General features: G+C 36.9%; 1 protein-coding gene across 1 annotated transcript in view; it reads right to left on the bottom strand.

Moving 5' to 3' along the window:
• The window catches only part of DPYD (dihydropyrimidine dehydrogenase), a 367,920-nt gene that overhangs the window by 339,188 nt on the left and 10,213 nt on the right, over window positions 1–18,519 (bottom strand). Inside the window, exon 2 of the mRNA XM_080407063.1 lies at window positions 7,429–7,539. Within this exon, the coding sequence (XP_080263189.1) occupies window positions 7,429–7,539 (111 nt within the window). The remainder of the gene's footprint in view (window positions 1–7,428; window positions 7,540–18,519) is intronic.

The raw sequence follows: 18,519 nt of genomic DNA on the forward strand, positions 1-18,519 counted from the left end.
TGGCAACACCACAGCTCCAGAGACCGGACCCACCAGTTTCCATTACTTCCATAGGAAGCACACACACTTTAAGGAACATTCTTATACCAAGGAGTACCTAGCATCTTTGCTGACTGAAGACTCACAAAAACATTATTTCTGATTATCAATACTGGAAGAGATACTAGGTTTATTTTCAACACTCTGTTCAAACAATACATCAGTTATAAAACAAAAGAAGAAATCATTACGAAAGTCTCAAATCTTTCCTGAGGTGTACCACCACAAATTCAGGAGTTCCTAAAACCAGGACGCTACTGTAAGCAAAGAATACTATTATAAGCAAAGGAGCCACAACTGATGATGCAGATAACTGCTCTCCACTGTATATTGTGATAAAAATGCAGCAGAAACTGGTCAAGATAAGGTTTTCAAAGCTTCTGGACAGTTCTGTTGTACCTACATACTTTTTCAATCCCCAGCCTGTTACACATCCTTGCTTTAAAGCATGAAGACACTAGTGAGTTTTAAATATAATGCTACCAGGATTGGTTAAAAGATCAAAACCAAACTCTTCTCCCAGATCTGTTTATTCATACTTGAGTTGTTTTTTTATGTGCATATATGAATGATTTTTTTTAATATGCATAAAAGAATTGACGGCTTGGTACTTGGAAAATTGTTGCCCAAATACATGACAAAGTTGCAGACAAATTACAAGCTGGGTCTTGTAATGAACACTTCAGTGCAACCTAATAATCGACAGTGCTACCAGTCCTGTTTAAAACACAGCATTCAGCAAGCTATACTACTTCCTTCACACTAAAATTGGTCTTTCAGCTCCTTTTACTTCTAGTAAGCAGATGTCTTCCAGGACTTAAAACACTTATAAACAGATCTGGTGAGTAATTACTAACGGACTATCAATAGCTCAGGTTTCTCCAAGAAACTATGTTCCAGCACTTACAATTTCTCAGCCTAAAGCTCATAATAATTTTTGTTTTTCTAGATTTCTAAACAGAACAGCGATGAGGCTTTTGCTATGCAAGAAGAAAGTCTAGAGAGGAAAGGAAAGAACAAAAGAGCAGTACTGGTTTCAGTATAGGCAATGGTTTACAAAAAAAACCCAACTGTGAGTAGCGGGGCTAAAGAAAGAGAAGCTAGCCTTGTTATTTGTTCAGTTTTCCAATACACCTACACAAGAAGGCACCTTTATCTCCATCCAATAACCACAGGAAAGTGCACATATAGCAATCAATGTCTGAAAGAATATTAAGCTAAGCAGAAGATGAAAGTTCACAGTGAAGCTTTAATGAAGGGGAATAAGTTGATTAGACTTACCTAGAATTCAGCATTTGCAGCAGACAAGCATTTTTCGTTTTGTCATATATGGATGTGTAAAATCAATTTGCAACTGTGAGGCACTTTGGTTTTGAAATGGTTACAATCAGAAATACACCCCGGAACTAAAAACCCTTGGTGAGTACTGCTTTGTGAGAAGGGGAATCATCCAACATCAAATCTGTAGAAAACCAAATCTGAAGAACTCTGTTCAGAGGAAGTTAAGAGGTTAGAGGTGGTTTTGCAGAGCACCCCAAAAAAGCCACATGGTAAGAAGGAACCTTTTGCAGCAGACTAAGAAATGATTTGGTATAACTTGCCATCAGCTAGTATTTACAATTTGATAAACAGAAAATGTGCATAAAAGCACTAATTTGTAGCAGTCAGGCAAGTTAGGAGCTGTTGAGATATTCTAATGAGTATACCTTAAGACAATGAAACTAAAATAAAACAGAAAAATCAAGAATTATAATATGCATTTCTTAGACCAAGTATAAGTGATGTCATATATAAACATTTAAACCCCTTTATTCCATTAAAATGGTTATAAATGCCAGCATATGGTATCGATAGGAGAAAATGCAGAGTAATTAGTTAATCTAAAAAATGCATGAGTAGGAGTTTGACTGCTAAATGATTAAACTGGTACATTTTAAAATGTGTATTAATATTTAATTATTGACACTATGAGAAAAGAGAAAATCTCTTGATGTTACTTCTCAGCTCTTTCTGATACTCAGTAACCCATGCATTATTCATATGAATAGTTTGTGCAGATACAGTCAATCACTAGTTAAATAAAAGAATCATTCTCAAATTCCCTAATCACCTCAGTAGATCCTAATGCAGTATTTTCCACATTTGGGAATCAGAGCGTTTTATTTAAAAAAGCAGTCTGGCCATGATGAATACAGTGCAGCCTGAGCGACATCAGTTCAAAGAATCAGATGTCAAAGTGCTCCCTCTAATGTCCCTTAATCATCACACCAATTAGTGGTTGAATAGTGATGTGATTAAAAAGACTGCTGCTATCCTATACCTATTCAGACTAGTAGAATTCTACATATGTTCTACCAATTAATGTTTGAATAGAGCAGCGATTAGAGAGACATCTGCCATTGTATATCCATTCAGAAAAGAGCTAAACTTGCATATTCATATGCAATGCAGACAAAAATAAATATTTGCAAAGGTAAACTATACATTTAGATTATAGAGATAATTGAGTTGATTCCCTTTAATGAATGTTCTCTATTTTACAATATTTGGGATTATTTTTTATTTATAAATACATAATCTTTCATCAATACATGTCTAAAAATGGCCAAATTATTCACTAAAAAAGCATTTATTCACCAAGGTTCTTGATTTCAGGCCTTGGGTAACTGGGTTTCATATCTACTTGTTTGCAATTTGCACTATTTCTGCTTCAACCCATGAGTTATTTGTGAGCTGATAACTTGATTATTCTGTACGTGTGGTACACTATTGAGCACAAAAATCACATGCCATTTTTCCATCTTACTGGAAGGAAGTACTTAAGAGTAACACACTGATTAGAGCTGAGAAAGAATCATCATATTTACAGGTTCTTCTATCCAAGCTTGGACATTTGTACACCAAGAGGTACTTAAAAAACTTTTTTTTTTTTTAAGTAAGAATTTCTTTCTGCAGATGTTCATAGATAGCAGTGACAGCCACAGAAACACTACCAAAGTGAAAAGCAGTTTGAAGTTTTAGCAGACACTTATTACTACTGTTTTAAGGGAGTAATTGCCTCCAAATTTAAAGAGCAACATGATCTTTAACACCTTGCAATGAATTGCAGGTCTCACTTTACACTGTTAGCACAAAGCAGTCTGGTAGCTCTACCTTAATGTTGCACAGAACGACTAGGTGAGGAATTTGGTTCACTCTAATGGCTGGAAAGAGCCACAGAATAGTTAAAGACTCTTGCCCCAAAGTGATGCCCTGCAAAAAACCAGCTGAGCTTAAAAGTTATTTTGTTTAAGAAAGGCAGGCTCTTGTTGCACAATGCTGATTGGGCTTAGCAAATGTAAGGACAAAGAACAATGCTCCTACTGCCAGAAAATCAATACTGTTACAGGCTATGGCAATTAACTACAAACCAATTTAAACCCCATTTCCTTTTCACCTTTCTTGCCTTGTTGAAATACTTCCAACTCTTCCATCTGGAGCAATTATGACTATTATTTCTAAATGCAGAAACTGAAGAAAGTCTGACTACATAGGTGGGTTTATAACATCTACTCACCTCTCCTTGGTAGGTACCTCCAAGGTTTCACTACAAAAAAAGACTGGACTACAATATCCCACTGAATCCTCCAGTGACAAGTGATTTTATAAAAATTGAGGAGGTAAATTTCATTAAAACAACAAACCACACGTGTACAAGGTAAAAGCAGCCCTTGTCCCATAATGCTTAGAAATCTTATCCGTAAAGCGAGGAATTCAGTGTGCTGGGTGTAATGCAAATGCACACAACATGTGCCCATCTAGGTTCGTGATTTAAACGTCAGCAAGCACAGAATACATACAGAAATGGAATTATAGACAGTTGGAAACCATAAATAAAAAATAAATTGATGTCTACACAATCCTTAACTACCTAGGAAAACCCTGAAATCAAAGCAAGTCCTCTGAGCTTCCCCTGTTCATTCTTTTGCTTTAGTTGTATCTCTAAATTGATGACCTAATATATCTAAATTTTGCTTCCTTCTCCAAGATTTACTATTAGTATAGCCATCTCAAAACTCTTCTACTTTTAATTTCTTCTGGCCAGTAGAATTTTTTGTTTCTCCAGACAGACTAGTGGCATCTGTTTGTAACACCTTTCAGCATGATACGGAAGAAACCCATGTTAATGCTCACCTTTAGCACTGTTCCCAAGGGTGACTCAGCAATAAAGAGTTTACCTACTCTGACATAAATCTCCGAGTTAAAATTTCAGAAGGAAAGCCAACTGATCCTACATCTATAGCTATAAGTCATTTCTACATCAAAATATGGTTGATAACACAGTAAATAACCAATAGCACTCATCAAAAGTATAATTGAAACTTCCTTAAGGAGAATGTTTTTCCAATGCTGAGGAAAGATATTGACACTCATTTTCTACTTCAAAACTCATTTAATGGGCAGTGCAAAGTGTCTCAGAGCAAACTAGGAGTTAAAATTTCACTTGTGTAATTATTTTGAGGAAATATGTAAGTCTGCCATCTGGAAGTGTATTAGACATTACAAAGTCACTGTGTGCATGCCTCAGCAGATGCAGCTTTTGTTCAGAGTTTTGAGGGCTGCTAATTTAATTAGTTTTGTATTTTCATACTCCCACCTTCCCTCCAACAGTAATTCTGCAAAGGCAGCGTCCGTACAGCTTTAAAAGAATCCAAAGCTAAAAGCTAAATTCAGATTTTAAGGAAATGCAAACAAGTATACTTCCTATGGACCTTGACCCATTCATTACCTGGCCTCAACTTTACTGTCAAGGGCTTTTTAGACCCTAATACAAAATTGTGCGCAATGTATCCTTTTCCACATTAGCTTTCTTGCTTTAGAAAGGCTAGGAAAAGATTCTATCATTTTGTTTAATTTGTTTATTAAAACCACTCAACAACAATGATTTCAAGAATGTAAGAAGTCTCTCATTTCTTCCTAATGCCTTTTATGTAATGGGATACCAGACAAATGTTTAGGTTTGATTTCTTCAGTCTTGGAGGTCTCGTCTGCCACAATAGTAAGCTACGTGATAAATCTTGCACAGTAAAAGTAAGCTACATATTTCTGAGTAAAGAAAACTTTGTCAGTTCTAAAAATTACAACCATTACTGGTCTAGAAATAAGGACTACCCCTTTACAGTTTCTAGTATTTTTCATTTATCAGAACTTGCAAACTAAATGTGACACTTCTACCAAATAATTCATAATATACAGTATGAGAACTCGCTGTGATAATGGTGGCATGTTCCAGCTGTATCTATTTGCTTGTCTCTTAACCTTTAACCCTGTAAGTTGCAACACATGACAGCGTGTCAGTCTGTCACTGATCTCCATGCGGTAATGCAGAACTCTAAAATCAAGTTGTTTATTAGATTGTAAACCTATGCCAAAACAACATCCTGCAACATCTGACATTCAAAAGAAAATCCATCTACATCGCACAAGCTAGCAATGAACCCAAAATCAATGCTGTTTGCACAGCCCAAGAAGTTCAGACCTCAGGGATGCAAGAACATTTCAGACACCACGAGGTACGCACACACAACTATGTGAAGGAACACAGGAAGAGAGACAATTTCTAGAAAGCTATGCACTTCCACAATTAAATGCAAAACCTCAACTATCAAATATTTTATGAATAAACTGAATGCAAAAAACCAAACACGGCTGATACGTGGAGAAGCTCAGAGATAAGCAAGTGACCTTAAAGCCTAGAAGCTTTCAAAAATGTGTGTTAACACGCTTGGTAGGAAGATTTATATATATATGTAAGTGTATGCTATATTTTGAAGTTTAACTAGGATAATTTATATTGGAACAGCTAATCAGGTTACAGATACCTACCTGCCCTGCTGCATGGATACCTGAGCTTCTCAACAAACAGCTTCTGAAACAGAGGAGTTTACAGCCCAGTGTTGATTTTAGGTCACCTGAAAACATAACGTAAACTGCAGCTGTCCAGGAGCAGCTTGCTGAGCAGCTCAACTATCTGTGCAGCAGGAACAGACATTTGTGGGCAATAACTGCATCAGACATGCCAAAATAATCATCCCTGTTCACAAACAGAAACTTGTCATGTACATTAATTTCTGGTTATTACAACATTATCTAAGCCAATAAATAAAATAAGAAAATAGGAATATTCGCTATAGTAAAGAGACAGATTCTTATAATCAATGCTATAAAACAGGAAACTATTGTAGAATATAGTTGAAATGCTAAGGATACCCTGGGTTGGTGCCCCTCCCAGCAAGTATTTGTGGGTCACACTGGATTTTGAGAAACTGAGAAGCTTGGGGGGGGGGGGGGGGGTTCGTTTGTGTTTTGGTTTTTGGTTTGGTTTTTTTTTTTTATTATTATTATTATAAACTAATATCAGCTTTCAAACCTGAATTTTCCTACTTAGTGGGAGAAAGTGTTTTGATGACACTATGAAAAGACAGCATAACATTATACCCATAAGGGAAATAGTTTGCAGATATAGTACTCTACCTAAAAGACTTCTGAATTTAGAGGATTATCTAAGAGAATCTGCAGGAAGACAGTAAAACCACTACAAACCTTCTAATCAGATGAGAGATCAAAGAGACAACAAAGTCTGATAGGATGAGATGAATATCACACTGAGACTAAGAATCTGAATACCTAGAGAGGAAATTATATCTAATGGCAGAAATATTGAAGAACATAGAGTTTCTAATGAACAAATATTTATTCTTAAACCACCTATTTCCTGAAAAATGCAATGCACAAAATTTAAAATCCAGAACCATGTTTTAATCTAAGCTTTATATATTTGTATATAACATATATACATAGGGCCATCTATATATAGTACACGTATAGGTCAATACATATACACAAAAAAAAAAAAACATAAGTACAGATGATGGGTTCCCCCAGTTCTGTACTGGAACAAAACTACCTTTAACAGTCTTTAAAAGGATACCTAAGTGCTCCTCTACCCAGTGTTACTCTTGGAAAACAGAAAGGAAAGGAGCAAGTGGCAGAAGAGGCAGCTGATGCTGGCTACCCAGGGAGAGCCGCTCTGCGAGGCACGGGAAGCGGTGAGCCAGCTGTGATACTGCATGACACTTGAGACTGATCACACTCCATTACAAAAGGGGAAAAAGTTGCATCAGAGACTTACTAAATCACCAAAAAGGAAAAAGGTACGGCATGTACTGGGTTCTGAAAAGTAAACAGCAGATCACAAAGTAACTGCATTTACAGGAACAGAACTAGGAGCCAAATTCGGCTACTGAACGACACAGGAAACTCACATTTGAATTTCTCACACAACTAACAGCCTCAATGACTTATTGCATGTTCCAAAATAGTAAGTCCAAAAAATAAACGTGCACTTACTGAACAGCTTTTGTCAGAATTCCTTTTCCATTGCTTCTTGACTTGTTTCTTTGCTGCAGTTGAATAAAGAGTTGCATGCGTCTGTTTTCGGGGATTTAAAGCCAGAATGTTCTGTAGAAAGAGAACATAAAATATTAAAATATAGATAAAATTTAAAAAAAAGTTCAAAGCCTCTTAAAATCGCACCTCACAATTACAGTGATACGCAAAACCAACAATTACTCCCCATTGTAGCCCAACTTGATAGTAATTTGCTTAAGATTTGTACTTTCCATACTACTTAAGAGTATGAATATTTAGACATTTCTTGGACTGTTAGAAAACAGAATTATATTTAGTGGCCATGATAATGTTTTTCATTCCTGGATGGTTGTTATGTACAGCATACAGAAACACATAATTCTGCCTCATCGTATCACTCCAAGTAACACTTGTAAAGCAAAACAAGCAAAAAATTTTTACAATATAGGGGTTGTATTGTTTGCACCAAAGAGAGCAACTGAAAAAAATCAAATCAGCTTATTGGAACTCAAGCTCTTTTTTAAAATCAGACAAATGACAGGTTTCCATAGCAAAACTGACCTCATTTAATTCAAGGGGTGAGAGCAAACAGTGTGCAAATGACAGACCCAGACGTGGGTCTGTGATAGAGAACCAAAACTGGCATATTCTCGGTTGTAACTCCTGGAAGCGGTTTTGGAAGTTTTCCTTTAATAAAACTTGACTTTAGCACTATACTATTCCACTGTGGTGAACAGGGTGTGCTTATTCTGTTACTGTATGTCAAAGATGTGCGAGACTGACTTACAGAAATGGAGACTGAACATGATGAGTATGATAGGGCTATCAATACTGTATCAGGATGCTTCCTTATTTTAAAAGTCTGCCCGAGTGGGTGATAATGTTGGAGAAGTATTCTCTTGTATTAAGATTTTATTGTGCTGACGTTTGTGGGGACTTTTGGGGTTTCTTTTTAAATGCAAAGGGTTCACTTTCTAATCAACTATTTCATGTTTGACTCTGGACTGATCAGTAATCCATTTTTTCCCACAAAACAGAAGTCCCACTTACTTGCAAAGTTTACCTGCAAATAACAACATAGCCCAATACAGCAACATGTAGATTGGCTAAGGCACAAAGAAACAAAAAAGTGGGGTGCAATATTTAAAAATGTATAGACTAGTTAGCAGCCTACATGCTGCTGACTTTCAGGAAGAGTTAGAGGATGTTATTAGATGTGCCTCTGCAATTCCAGCAGTAAAGACTCTGCTCCATTTCTGGGTGTTCCCCAGCTGAGTACCTCAGGCAAGATGTGGCAACCAAATGCATTCAGTGGCAGTTTATGCTAATTTATTTCATTCTTAATTAAAACAGAGCAGGGACATTCACATAAGGGATGTCACTTACAGCATCTCAGTTGCTACTTTGATTTCTCAAGATGATCAAACTCAACTGTCAGAGCACATCTGACTCACTGGTGACAGGATGCTGAGTGCCCAAATCACCCAAACTGGGCAGTAGGGTCCTGAATCAGATGTACACTTCAGCAAAACTTTGCCTACTCTCTTTTGTAATTGTTTAATGCAGTACCCTTGGCCATGAATATTATAATTATTTTAGCAAACTGAAATGAATTGCAAATTTCTAGTAATAAACTGTAACAGATGTACTCCACTGGGTACAGCACCAGTTGGTTTAAAACATGGAACAAATGGTGGGGCAAGCCAAGGACGGAAGAATCCCCATATGTTTGCTCCTGTTGGAATTCTGCAGCAGGAACATGGCTCCAAGCGCAACAGTTGCAGAAATCCAAAAGGACTATGTAGAGCAGCATGTCCCAGAATTAAATCTGAAATAAAACTGGCACATAACATACTAAATCACACATACAATGCAAAAATCGCTTATATTCCCACTACCTAAATAATATACTCTCTGCCTAAATCTTGGATTGCTGACCAAGGTGGCTGTCCTACCTAGAGGTCTCTGGTGTTTAAGAACTACTCAGAAGTTAACTGCCTAGATGGGAAAGCAATGTAAATGCTTTGGGGTCTGTTAAACTGTCAGAACGGAAAATTAGTGAGGGTGCTTTCTTCTTATTCATTTCAGTTCCCTGGTTGATTTTCCACAGCTTATGGCTAGTCAGACATTTAGTAAATTTAACAAATAAATTCAGGTAGGTCAGCCAGTAAGTGGAAAATTACCGAGTAGAAAATTCTAGGAGTGTTGCAACTAACACTTAATGTGTGCACCCAGCTAAACAAAACTAAACCACCCTGGACAATCAAGAAAGGAATCCTGAAACTCCAAACCTCTCAAACACACTAGCCATCTGACCAAAGAGGCAGCTCATTGGTGAGGAGAATTATTTGGGCATCTGTAATCTTGCTTGCCCCAAACCCATGCTTATTCTGCTACATAAATTCTCATTCTTGCCAGATGAGCTGTTGTTTGATCTCTCCAGATGTTGAAAGGGCACGACTCAAGCTCCCCAATGGAGGATGTGGGTACATAATACATCACTTTTCAGAATACTACAAACTTTGGATTTCACATTAAGATCCTATTTGTATAGTAATGGCAAACCCATGAATTATATATTTTGTGGTTTACACAAATGGGCACATTTATTTCATTAAAAATAAAGTAGATATAAATCCACTATCATTAACGGCTGCAAAGCAGAATACAATGCTGCTGTATTTTTTTAGAAATCTATGTACTATGTTGATGGAGAAAGAAATAGGGCTGAGTAAGTACACAGAAGTAAATTCAGCCCATGTTGAGTACACACTTGTGGTATAGCCACACAACATGCATAGTAGAGTTTAGTGGCACCCATAATCATCGGTGTTGTGCAAAGCTTCAAGCTTAAGTATTATACTTTCTTTCACTATTTCCATAAATTAATCTGAAGACTTCGCTTTGGGAAGAACGCCAAGTGGTCTGTCTCTACATGACACAACTCAATATATATTGCAGATGACTCCCTCAAATAAAACTGTCTTAAGGAATTCCATTAATAACAACCCATAACAATTATTTCTTTCATGTATTTTAAAAGACAAAGATTATCATAAGCTAAAAAAATACTAAAGAATGGCTTAATTCCCTAATACATCCTGTTCTAGAAGGAAACATATTCATTATAACTAATATATATTGATTCAGGTTGCAAGTATCTTAAATGCTATAAACTACTCATATGTAATGTACATTGAGAATAACTAGCATGTATAAGTGATCACTACAGTTTTTAAATTTTGAGCATTTAGTGATAAATGGTTATGTTGATCTGTGCCAACACAATAACGTAGCTTCTGAGAATAAACTTGCCATAAGCTATTCATTAGATGTTTATTGCTCAGCTTCTACTTTAAAGGCTATGATTAAGAAGTCTACACAAAAAACACTAGCTCTAATCTTCACTATCATCTATTAATGAAAAGGCTGTAAAAGTTTTAAAACAGCATGTTATATTACAGTGAGTAATTTGAATTAATATTACTCCCAATAAGTGATTTCAAGACAGTCATTCAGGATAGGACACGTTCTGCAGTTAGGAATCCTGTTTGTGATACAGCATTTTCAGGTAAATAAAGACAGGCTTGCCACATGCTCTGCAGCGATCCAACATAAACTTCTGGCATAGAAATTTCATTTCATTTTTAATTTCATTAAAAGTGTCACACCCATTTTATTCCCACCTCATAAAGCCACCCTTTTAGTTGAAATCATAAGAAGCCATTACAATTAAATCTTATTTTTAATTAAATGCATATTCACCAAAATAAAATATAGTTATGGAAGCACTGTGCTTATTAGGAATGCTCCAACACCATGGGGGGGGGGGGGGGGGGGGGGGGGGCAGGGGAGGGCAGAGAGAAGGAGAGGGCATGGCATTAAGAAAAAAAGTACAATTTACATCCTAGGTGGGACTGCAGTAACTTCAAGGCAGTTGTCAAAAAGTCCTGCTACTCCAGCATTGTCTTTGTAAAACATACCACCTTACTCCGAATTTTTAAAGCTTTTCTTTAAATCATTAAGTTTGGGGGGGGGGGGGGGAGAGAAAAAAGCGAAAGTGAACAACCTTAGCAAGGTGTCCTTGTAATGTTACGTTATAAAGTTACGTGGACCTTATCTCTCATTTGAAAAAGGAAATTTGTTAAAATTACAATATTTAAGAATACTCTGCTTCTGGAAGAACTTCTACTGAAACCAATGAGTTGCACCAGGACTATTTAGTCCTTAGTAATCCTCATCTTTGTTACTGGTAATTCAAAGCCAGAGTAAGGATCAGAAAAACCCTTTTCAGGCTCCGTCACAGGTTGCAGTATTAAAATTCTATCAGCTTCTTAATAAGACAAAGCAGTAATTTCCTCTTTTCATGGATTCTATCCACTTTCTCTAGCTTGTTGAGGAAGTTTGTTATGAACGGCCCCAAAACATCATCTGAAATTCACCACAGATGAATACACATACAGCTGCAATGAAGCTGCTGAAAATGCAACTGTTCACATGCAGACTGTGATTATGGGCATAAAATGTGGTCCCATGTGTTATTTGCTTTGTTTCTTCAGACAGCACATTTACCTAGCCCAGCCCCTGCAATACACAGGTTATATCCTGGTTTACTCCAGTTGCTTCACAGAGCATCCTCAGCTAACTCTTTCTTATATATCAATTAAAATTCAGGAGTAGGCTAGGCATGCTAGGGAATGCATGTGGAGAGCAATTTAACCCACCCTATTCCATTAATCTACCCAATTTCCTTAAAAAGAGTTGCAATCTCCCTCACAGCAAGCACCATTAAACGTACTGCAAGATACATATGTTCACCAAATGAACATAATGAGAACATATTTATTTTTTCTAAGAGTAATGAGCATTCTAAACAATTAATTTCAAAGCTATGCAAGTGTTAATTCATTGACAGAAACAAGTACCTAGGGTTTTTCCCCTGATATTTTATAGTATAACTAAACATGAAACTAATGTTATTATTGTTAGTCAGTCAAAGACCAAAGAACACAAGCTAGAAGTATTTGTTTTCATGAGATTAGCTGACCCAGAATAATGAGTGTTGTTTAAAAATCATGTCAGTTAAGATAAAAATTACTAAGGCATGAACTGTTTCTACTAATATCTTTTTTGAATTGCCTAGTTCACATTTTACTTCTTTCATCTGCTCTGCCTTTTGGAAAGCTGCATGAAGCACTAACAGTTAGATGCAGCACTTCAAACACCATGTGAAGTCCCTAACTATTACAAGTGGAAGTTTCATTACCAAATAAGCAAGAGCAAGATCTAGTCCTAGGAGAGTTTGTTAGACTGAAAGATAAACAAGATTTCAAAACATAAGTATCTATGATTTCATGTCTTCCAGAAGCTAGCTCTATGTTATTTTTTATTATTGAAACAATATGGGAAAGTGTTGTGGATTCCTCCCTTATGCTTACGTATGATAGAATATCTCATAAACTGACACTTGTGTCAAATGTGTATTTCCTTACTGAAGATCTGAACTAATGAGAATCTTTACAATTTACATAACTTGGCTGATCATACATCTTAGGAATTTATCCAAAAATTTCAAAAAGACTGCTTTCACAGTAGTTCAGGCCTGGATTAATTGTGAGGTGATGAAGGCCCAAGAAAGCTTGATGACATGTGAAATGACCACAGATTCAGAGGAATAACGTGGTCAGCCTTTGGAGAACCCAACTCTAGAACCTTCTGGTTCTTTCCCAGACAACATGGGACTCAGAAGAGAAACCCCTAAAGAATTATTTTTGTATATTAACAGATAGGTTTTCTGTTACTGACACAAACAGCTGCACATGTGAGCAAAGTCATAAGCTGACTGGAAAGTCCTTTATATTACGGTATATCATAGTGTGACAAACTGCAACCTTGTTATCTCTCTCAACAAAGATAAACTCTCTGGGTGACCCTCTGGGTCCATGCCTGAGAACCAGCAATTTACATCATTATGATATCTTCAAACCAGTGTCCTCAAGGTCCAGAGAGCTGAAAGATGGCGCTCCACTTCCGCAGGGAGACAGCCAGCCTGTGACTGGGAAACATGCCTCCCGTGGGACTGGGGCCACGAGGCTCAGGGGACTGCGGCCTGACCCTGAATCTTGGGACACATGTGGGCAGCTGGGGGCAGCTCAAACGCACCTGGGAAAAGACTCAACTTTTAACCACAAGACTTTTTTCTTCTCTGAGCCACACAAGCTCAGTGTCTCCAAAAAGAGCAAGAACTTGAAGGCCAATGGATGAACTTGTGGTCAGCATGTTCTAGCTGTGAACTGACAGGTCAATGCCTTTAGCATAGCACCTATGTACGTCTTCATCTTTACATTTCCACATCACTTTAGATTTCACCTTAAAACATGTGTATCAGAACACCTTTCCAGCTTCTTGCACTCCTTACACAGCCACTAATACTTAGTGACAAATAAAACTATTCTGTATCCTGTAATAATACCACAGCATACTGGTATCCTAGAGGTGTAGTCTTAGACCCATTACAGGATCCTTAGAAAGTGGGTTTTCCAGAACAGTTTTACCACTTCAGATTTTCATGGTCCTCTAATTTCCCTGCAGTATGTAAATACTGTCTCTTAACAAAACGAGCAGTTTTCTAAATCCCTCCTACAAAAGTCAGGAAAGTCTTACTTAGGAATATGTCTATATTAACAAAAGCGTGGTATATATACCTCATGCATCTTTGTTACATAAGCAAAGTTAATGCATTACAGATAAACAAAGTAGCAAAATTATACAAACCTAAACAGTTTACTTAATTTTGTTGGTAGGTAAACTTCCAGACCAAGAGCTTCATTCCTCTACTTCAGCAATGCATTTATGCTAGGTATTACTGTAAATTATAAAAGGTTTATTAAAACAGAAAACAAAAAGTGTTACTTCCTCTATTGGAAGAGCTCCAGGTGGAAAATTGTGCTGCTGGAAACTCTGCATGCTGCCTCCTCGACACAACTAATCTCTGCAGAGTGCCTTGACCCTCACAGGGAAAACTAAGCGATTACTCACCCTCCGCACTTAACTTTTAAGCATCCAAGTACTATCGCAGCATTCTGTGAATTATTCACATATTTAACACAAGCACGTATACATTAAATGCAACACAGCTCAAAGCAGGCTAAAACTCCACTGTACCATAAAATAAAGTTGTGAGATCTGAGGCTTCTCCAGGAACACCCTACTCTGTGATGAGATCACATTTTTCACACTATAAAAAATACATTACATCAAAAGCTATTAGCATTAACACGGCAAATTCAGAGAAGGCATAGCTGAGCACAGCGCTCATGGATTTACTCAAAGTCGCATTCACTATTACCATATTCATTTTGCTGACTAAAATATTAATTAATTTATGGCCTTTAAAAATGGAAGAGTTTAAAATTTGGTGCAGCTATCTTTCTACATCTACATTTAACAATTTAATACATTTTCTGACTAATTGGACAGTCTTAAATCATTCAACCAATTGGCTAAAGTGCAAAAAAACCTGAGCAATTCACATCACAGCCTTGATTCCTAGCTTCATGGCTGTTGTTACTTTAAAACTAAGCACGTGCATGGTCTCCACAGTCTGTGAAACCCACTACACTCAGAGTTACCTTTACAAATCACAGCTTAAAGCTTCAGAAAATATTTAGGTTTACATCACAGGTATAAGAGAAGGTTTTGGTTTCCTCACTATAATATTTACCTATGCCTCGACTGCTTGTGCATCAAATTGCTCTGTTATATGAGGAATACTAAATAACATTTGTAACTGCTCACTCATATGGAGAATCATTTAATGAATATCTCACAGCAAAAAGGGTAATTATCATACACATACGTTTACATCTCACTTCTATTTTCTGCAAGAAGACAAACAGATTGAAAGAGAAATCATGCTCAGTTGCCTTTGGAAATAAACTTAGTGCCAAAACCAAAAATATGCCATTGTATACCCATAATGGAACCTCCCAATAGAACCCTCAATAGCGGGTGTTTGCTTAACCAAAACCCAAACTTGCATTAGAAACATGTCAGTTAATGAAAAGTGAATGCTCTACTGACTTTTGATCACAGGAGGGAAATTAGCATTAAAAGTTATTACTGCTTTAAGTTTAATCATTGGCAAAATCAGCAGAACTAATTTTAGCTGAGCAAAGCAATGTTCTGAAAACTTTGTTAAAAGGTGATTTTCAAAGTCCAGTAAATGAACCTGAAATGCAAGGATGAAAGCAACAATATACATCCAAAAGATCTAGTACATTCAGTGCTCAAAACACGTGAACATTTGTATTTGTTCCAAGAACATGCCAACTATCTATTAGTACTGATTTTCTAAATCTGTTGCAACATTAAGCAACAAGTAAACTTACCTATGTACAACTAATGTGCAAACTTGTACAAAAGTTTCAGTAGCAACTGTTTAATACACTGATAAAATACAAAACTGACAATGGAACTACTGGTTTTCTAGTAAATTTGTGTATACATCAGAGCATCCTAATAAAAAAAAAAAGGGGGGGGGGGGGTGAACAGCATGTAGAAAGAAAATAGAAATGTGAAGGATTTGTTAATGATATGCTATAAACAGTAAGGGTTTGATATGTGAAGTCTCATATGAAAATATTAAAAGTTTGATAGTTGAAAAACTAACACAGCCTATTTTCAAGCAAGAAAATTTGACAGCCAATGCAAGTAAGGCAAGAGGAAACTTGCCGATTTTTCCTTTTAACATGTCATTGCCTCCTTTTGCAGAAGCACACAGTGATCCTATGTTGACACCTTTAAGCAAAGGAACATGACATTCCGTAAATACGTAATGCCACATGTTATAGATGACAACGGAACATACATCGATTACGGGGAATACAAAGCAATTCCTTGGAGTTCTTTGCCCTTATTCAACAGTTTTGATTGTTAAATGTTATTGACATTAAACACTGCTGAACGTGTGGGCTGGAGGCAGAGGTGATGCTCTTAAAAAAATAGGATAAACAGATTAAGTTGCCCAATCTAAAAACATGCCAGCAAACGTTTGGATTCTGATCTATCATACTTTGTCACATGCTCATACAGAAAACTTGTTTTTAAAATACTTTATAAAGGGTGTTGTATGCAGTGGTATTATTTTCCAACTCTTTTACTTATTAAGCCAAATTGCATTTCTGCTATGAGACCTTTGAACAGAGAAGAATCATTATTTTTATCATTTGTAAGGTTTTCTAAAAATATAGTTAAGTATTTCTCCTATAAACATACTGTAATGATTCTAAAACCTTGGATTACAAGCTGCAGAAAAATTTAAGTATTGGACTTTTGCAAAAACAAAATTCCCATCTTGCTGACGGAACACAGCTCTTTCCTAGACTACAAGACACAAGACCACAAAGCTGTAATTCCATTAGAATGGAAATATTAACAAACACTTGTTTCAACTCAGCATCCCTTGGTTTCTGATTTGGTATTAGCAGGAACAAATAAAGCTGTTCCTGTTACTCTGCAGTAACAGAAGTGACACTATTTAGTACACTAGAAATAATGCAAAGGAAGAGTACCCAGGTAAGTGTTGTATAAGTGCTTTAGCCATCTTCCTGTTCTCCTCCACCTGATAGCTTCAGAAACACGCCAGAAGAACCAACAATTCAATGTGGATTTGGTCTTTACTTCCTTCAGCTTGACCTCAGGTCAGCTCTTTTTTCAACTATTATTCACTCACTTTTCCTGAGCAAATGGCTACATTCAGACACCAGGTAAGTTATTTAAGTGAGGCAGGTGACTCACTCCAGAAGTGGAAGTTACATGCCCAATTCAGCTTCCTCTTACAACAACTGACAAAGGGATTCACAGCTGCCAACATGCCAAGCAGGACACCCCAGCTGGGTGTGACAAAACACTGAATAGTTAAGAGGTACACAACCACAACAGTTGTTCTCTCTCACCGTCCTGGATTTACACACCAACCGACAGCCTTTGCACAAGCATTCCTCTAGGATGAAGGTTCTCAGCCTGAAACTCTACCTGAGTTTAAACACTTAACTATACTCAAATAAATGAGTTTCCTAGCTTCCATTTGAAACAGCCGGGAAAAGGGGGGGAAGAGTCACAGGAAATGACAAGAGCAGTCACTTGTGCATGGAGTCACCCTGGAATGACAGGACCTCCATCCCCACATTCCTGCCTTCCACTGACCAGGGTGGAAGGCAAACCTGAATGAAGCTGAGCTGATCAGATGTTCAGCTAAGATTACAAAACGAAATCAGAGAGAAAATATGACAAAAACTGTTCCTACACCAAAAGAGTTTTCACCCAACTCTCCAGACTGCTTATAACTTTTTCATTAAAGGCTCATTAATTAAGTGCACAGAGAACACTATGCTGGGAGTTAAAAATGAACTAACTTTGCTTTTGTGCTAAATACTTCCTGGGGCTCCTAAATCAATCAGTCTTATCCCCTCACCTGGTGCTAAGGTTTGGCAGCATGCAAGCTACTCTGCTTTACTTAAGAACAAATATTCTACAATCTTCTGAAAACTATTTCTTATTATACCCTAACAAAGAGGAACTGGTCCTTCAGCATCAACAGTATTGGTTACTGCTGACATATTACTCAGACAGTTTTTTTGAGAAGTGATAATATTTTCATTTTTTCTGTTCTGTATTAATTTCATTTCTGCACTTTATCACCAGTGTTCTAGAATAGCTTCTGTTATGGTTATCTTGTTTGATTATTTTTTTCCTCCCAACTCTTTTGTCACTCTCTTGCTTCCATCTGTTTTGAAGAGCTAAATTTTGCATTTTCAATTGGTACTGAAAAAAGGTCAATATTAAGCACAGCTTTAAAATGGAAGCAGAATAAGTCTGGGAACCACCTCTAATCGCCCATCTCATGTTCCTGCCACTAGCATCCATGCAACCACACATAAGTATGTGAGTGGATTTGCACAAGCTTACTTCATCCCTCAGATGCTGAAGACTGCCAAGATTAACAGGGAGGGAGGTACACCTCTAGCACTGATGAACAAATTTATTAAGGCTGAAATCAGATCTTGCATT

This window comes from Falco punctatus (genome assembly GCF_963210335.1).
Source record: "Falco punctatus genome assembly, chromosome: 11".
NCBI classification, from domain to species: Eukaryota; Metazoa; Chordata; class Aves; order Falconiformes; family Falconidae; genus Falco; species Falco punctatus.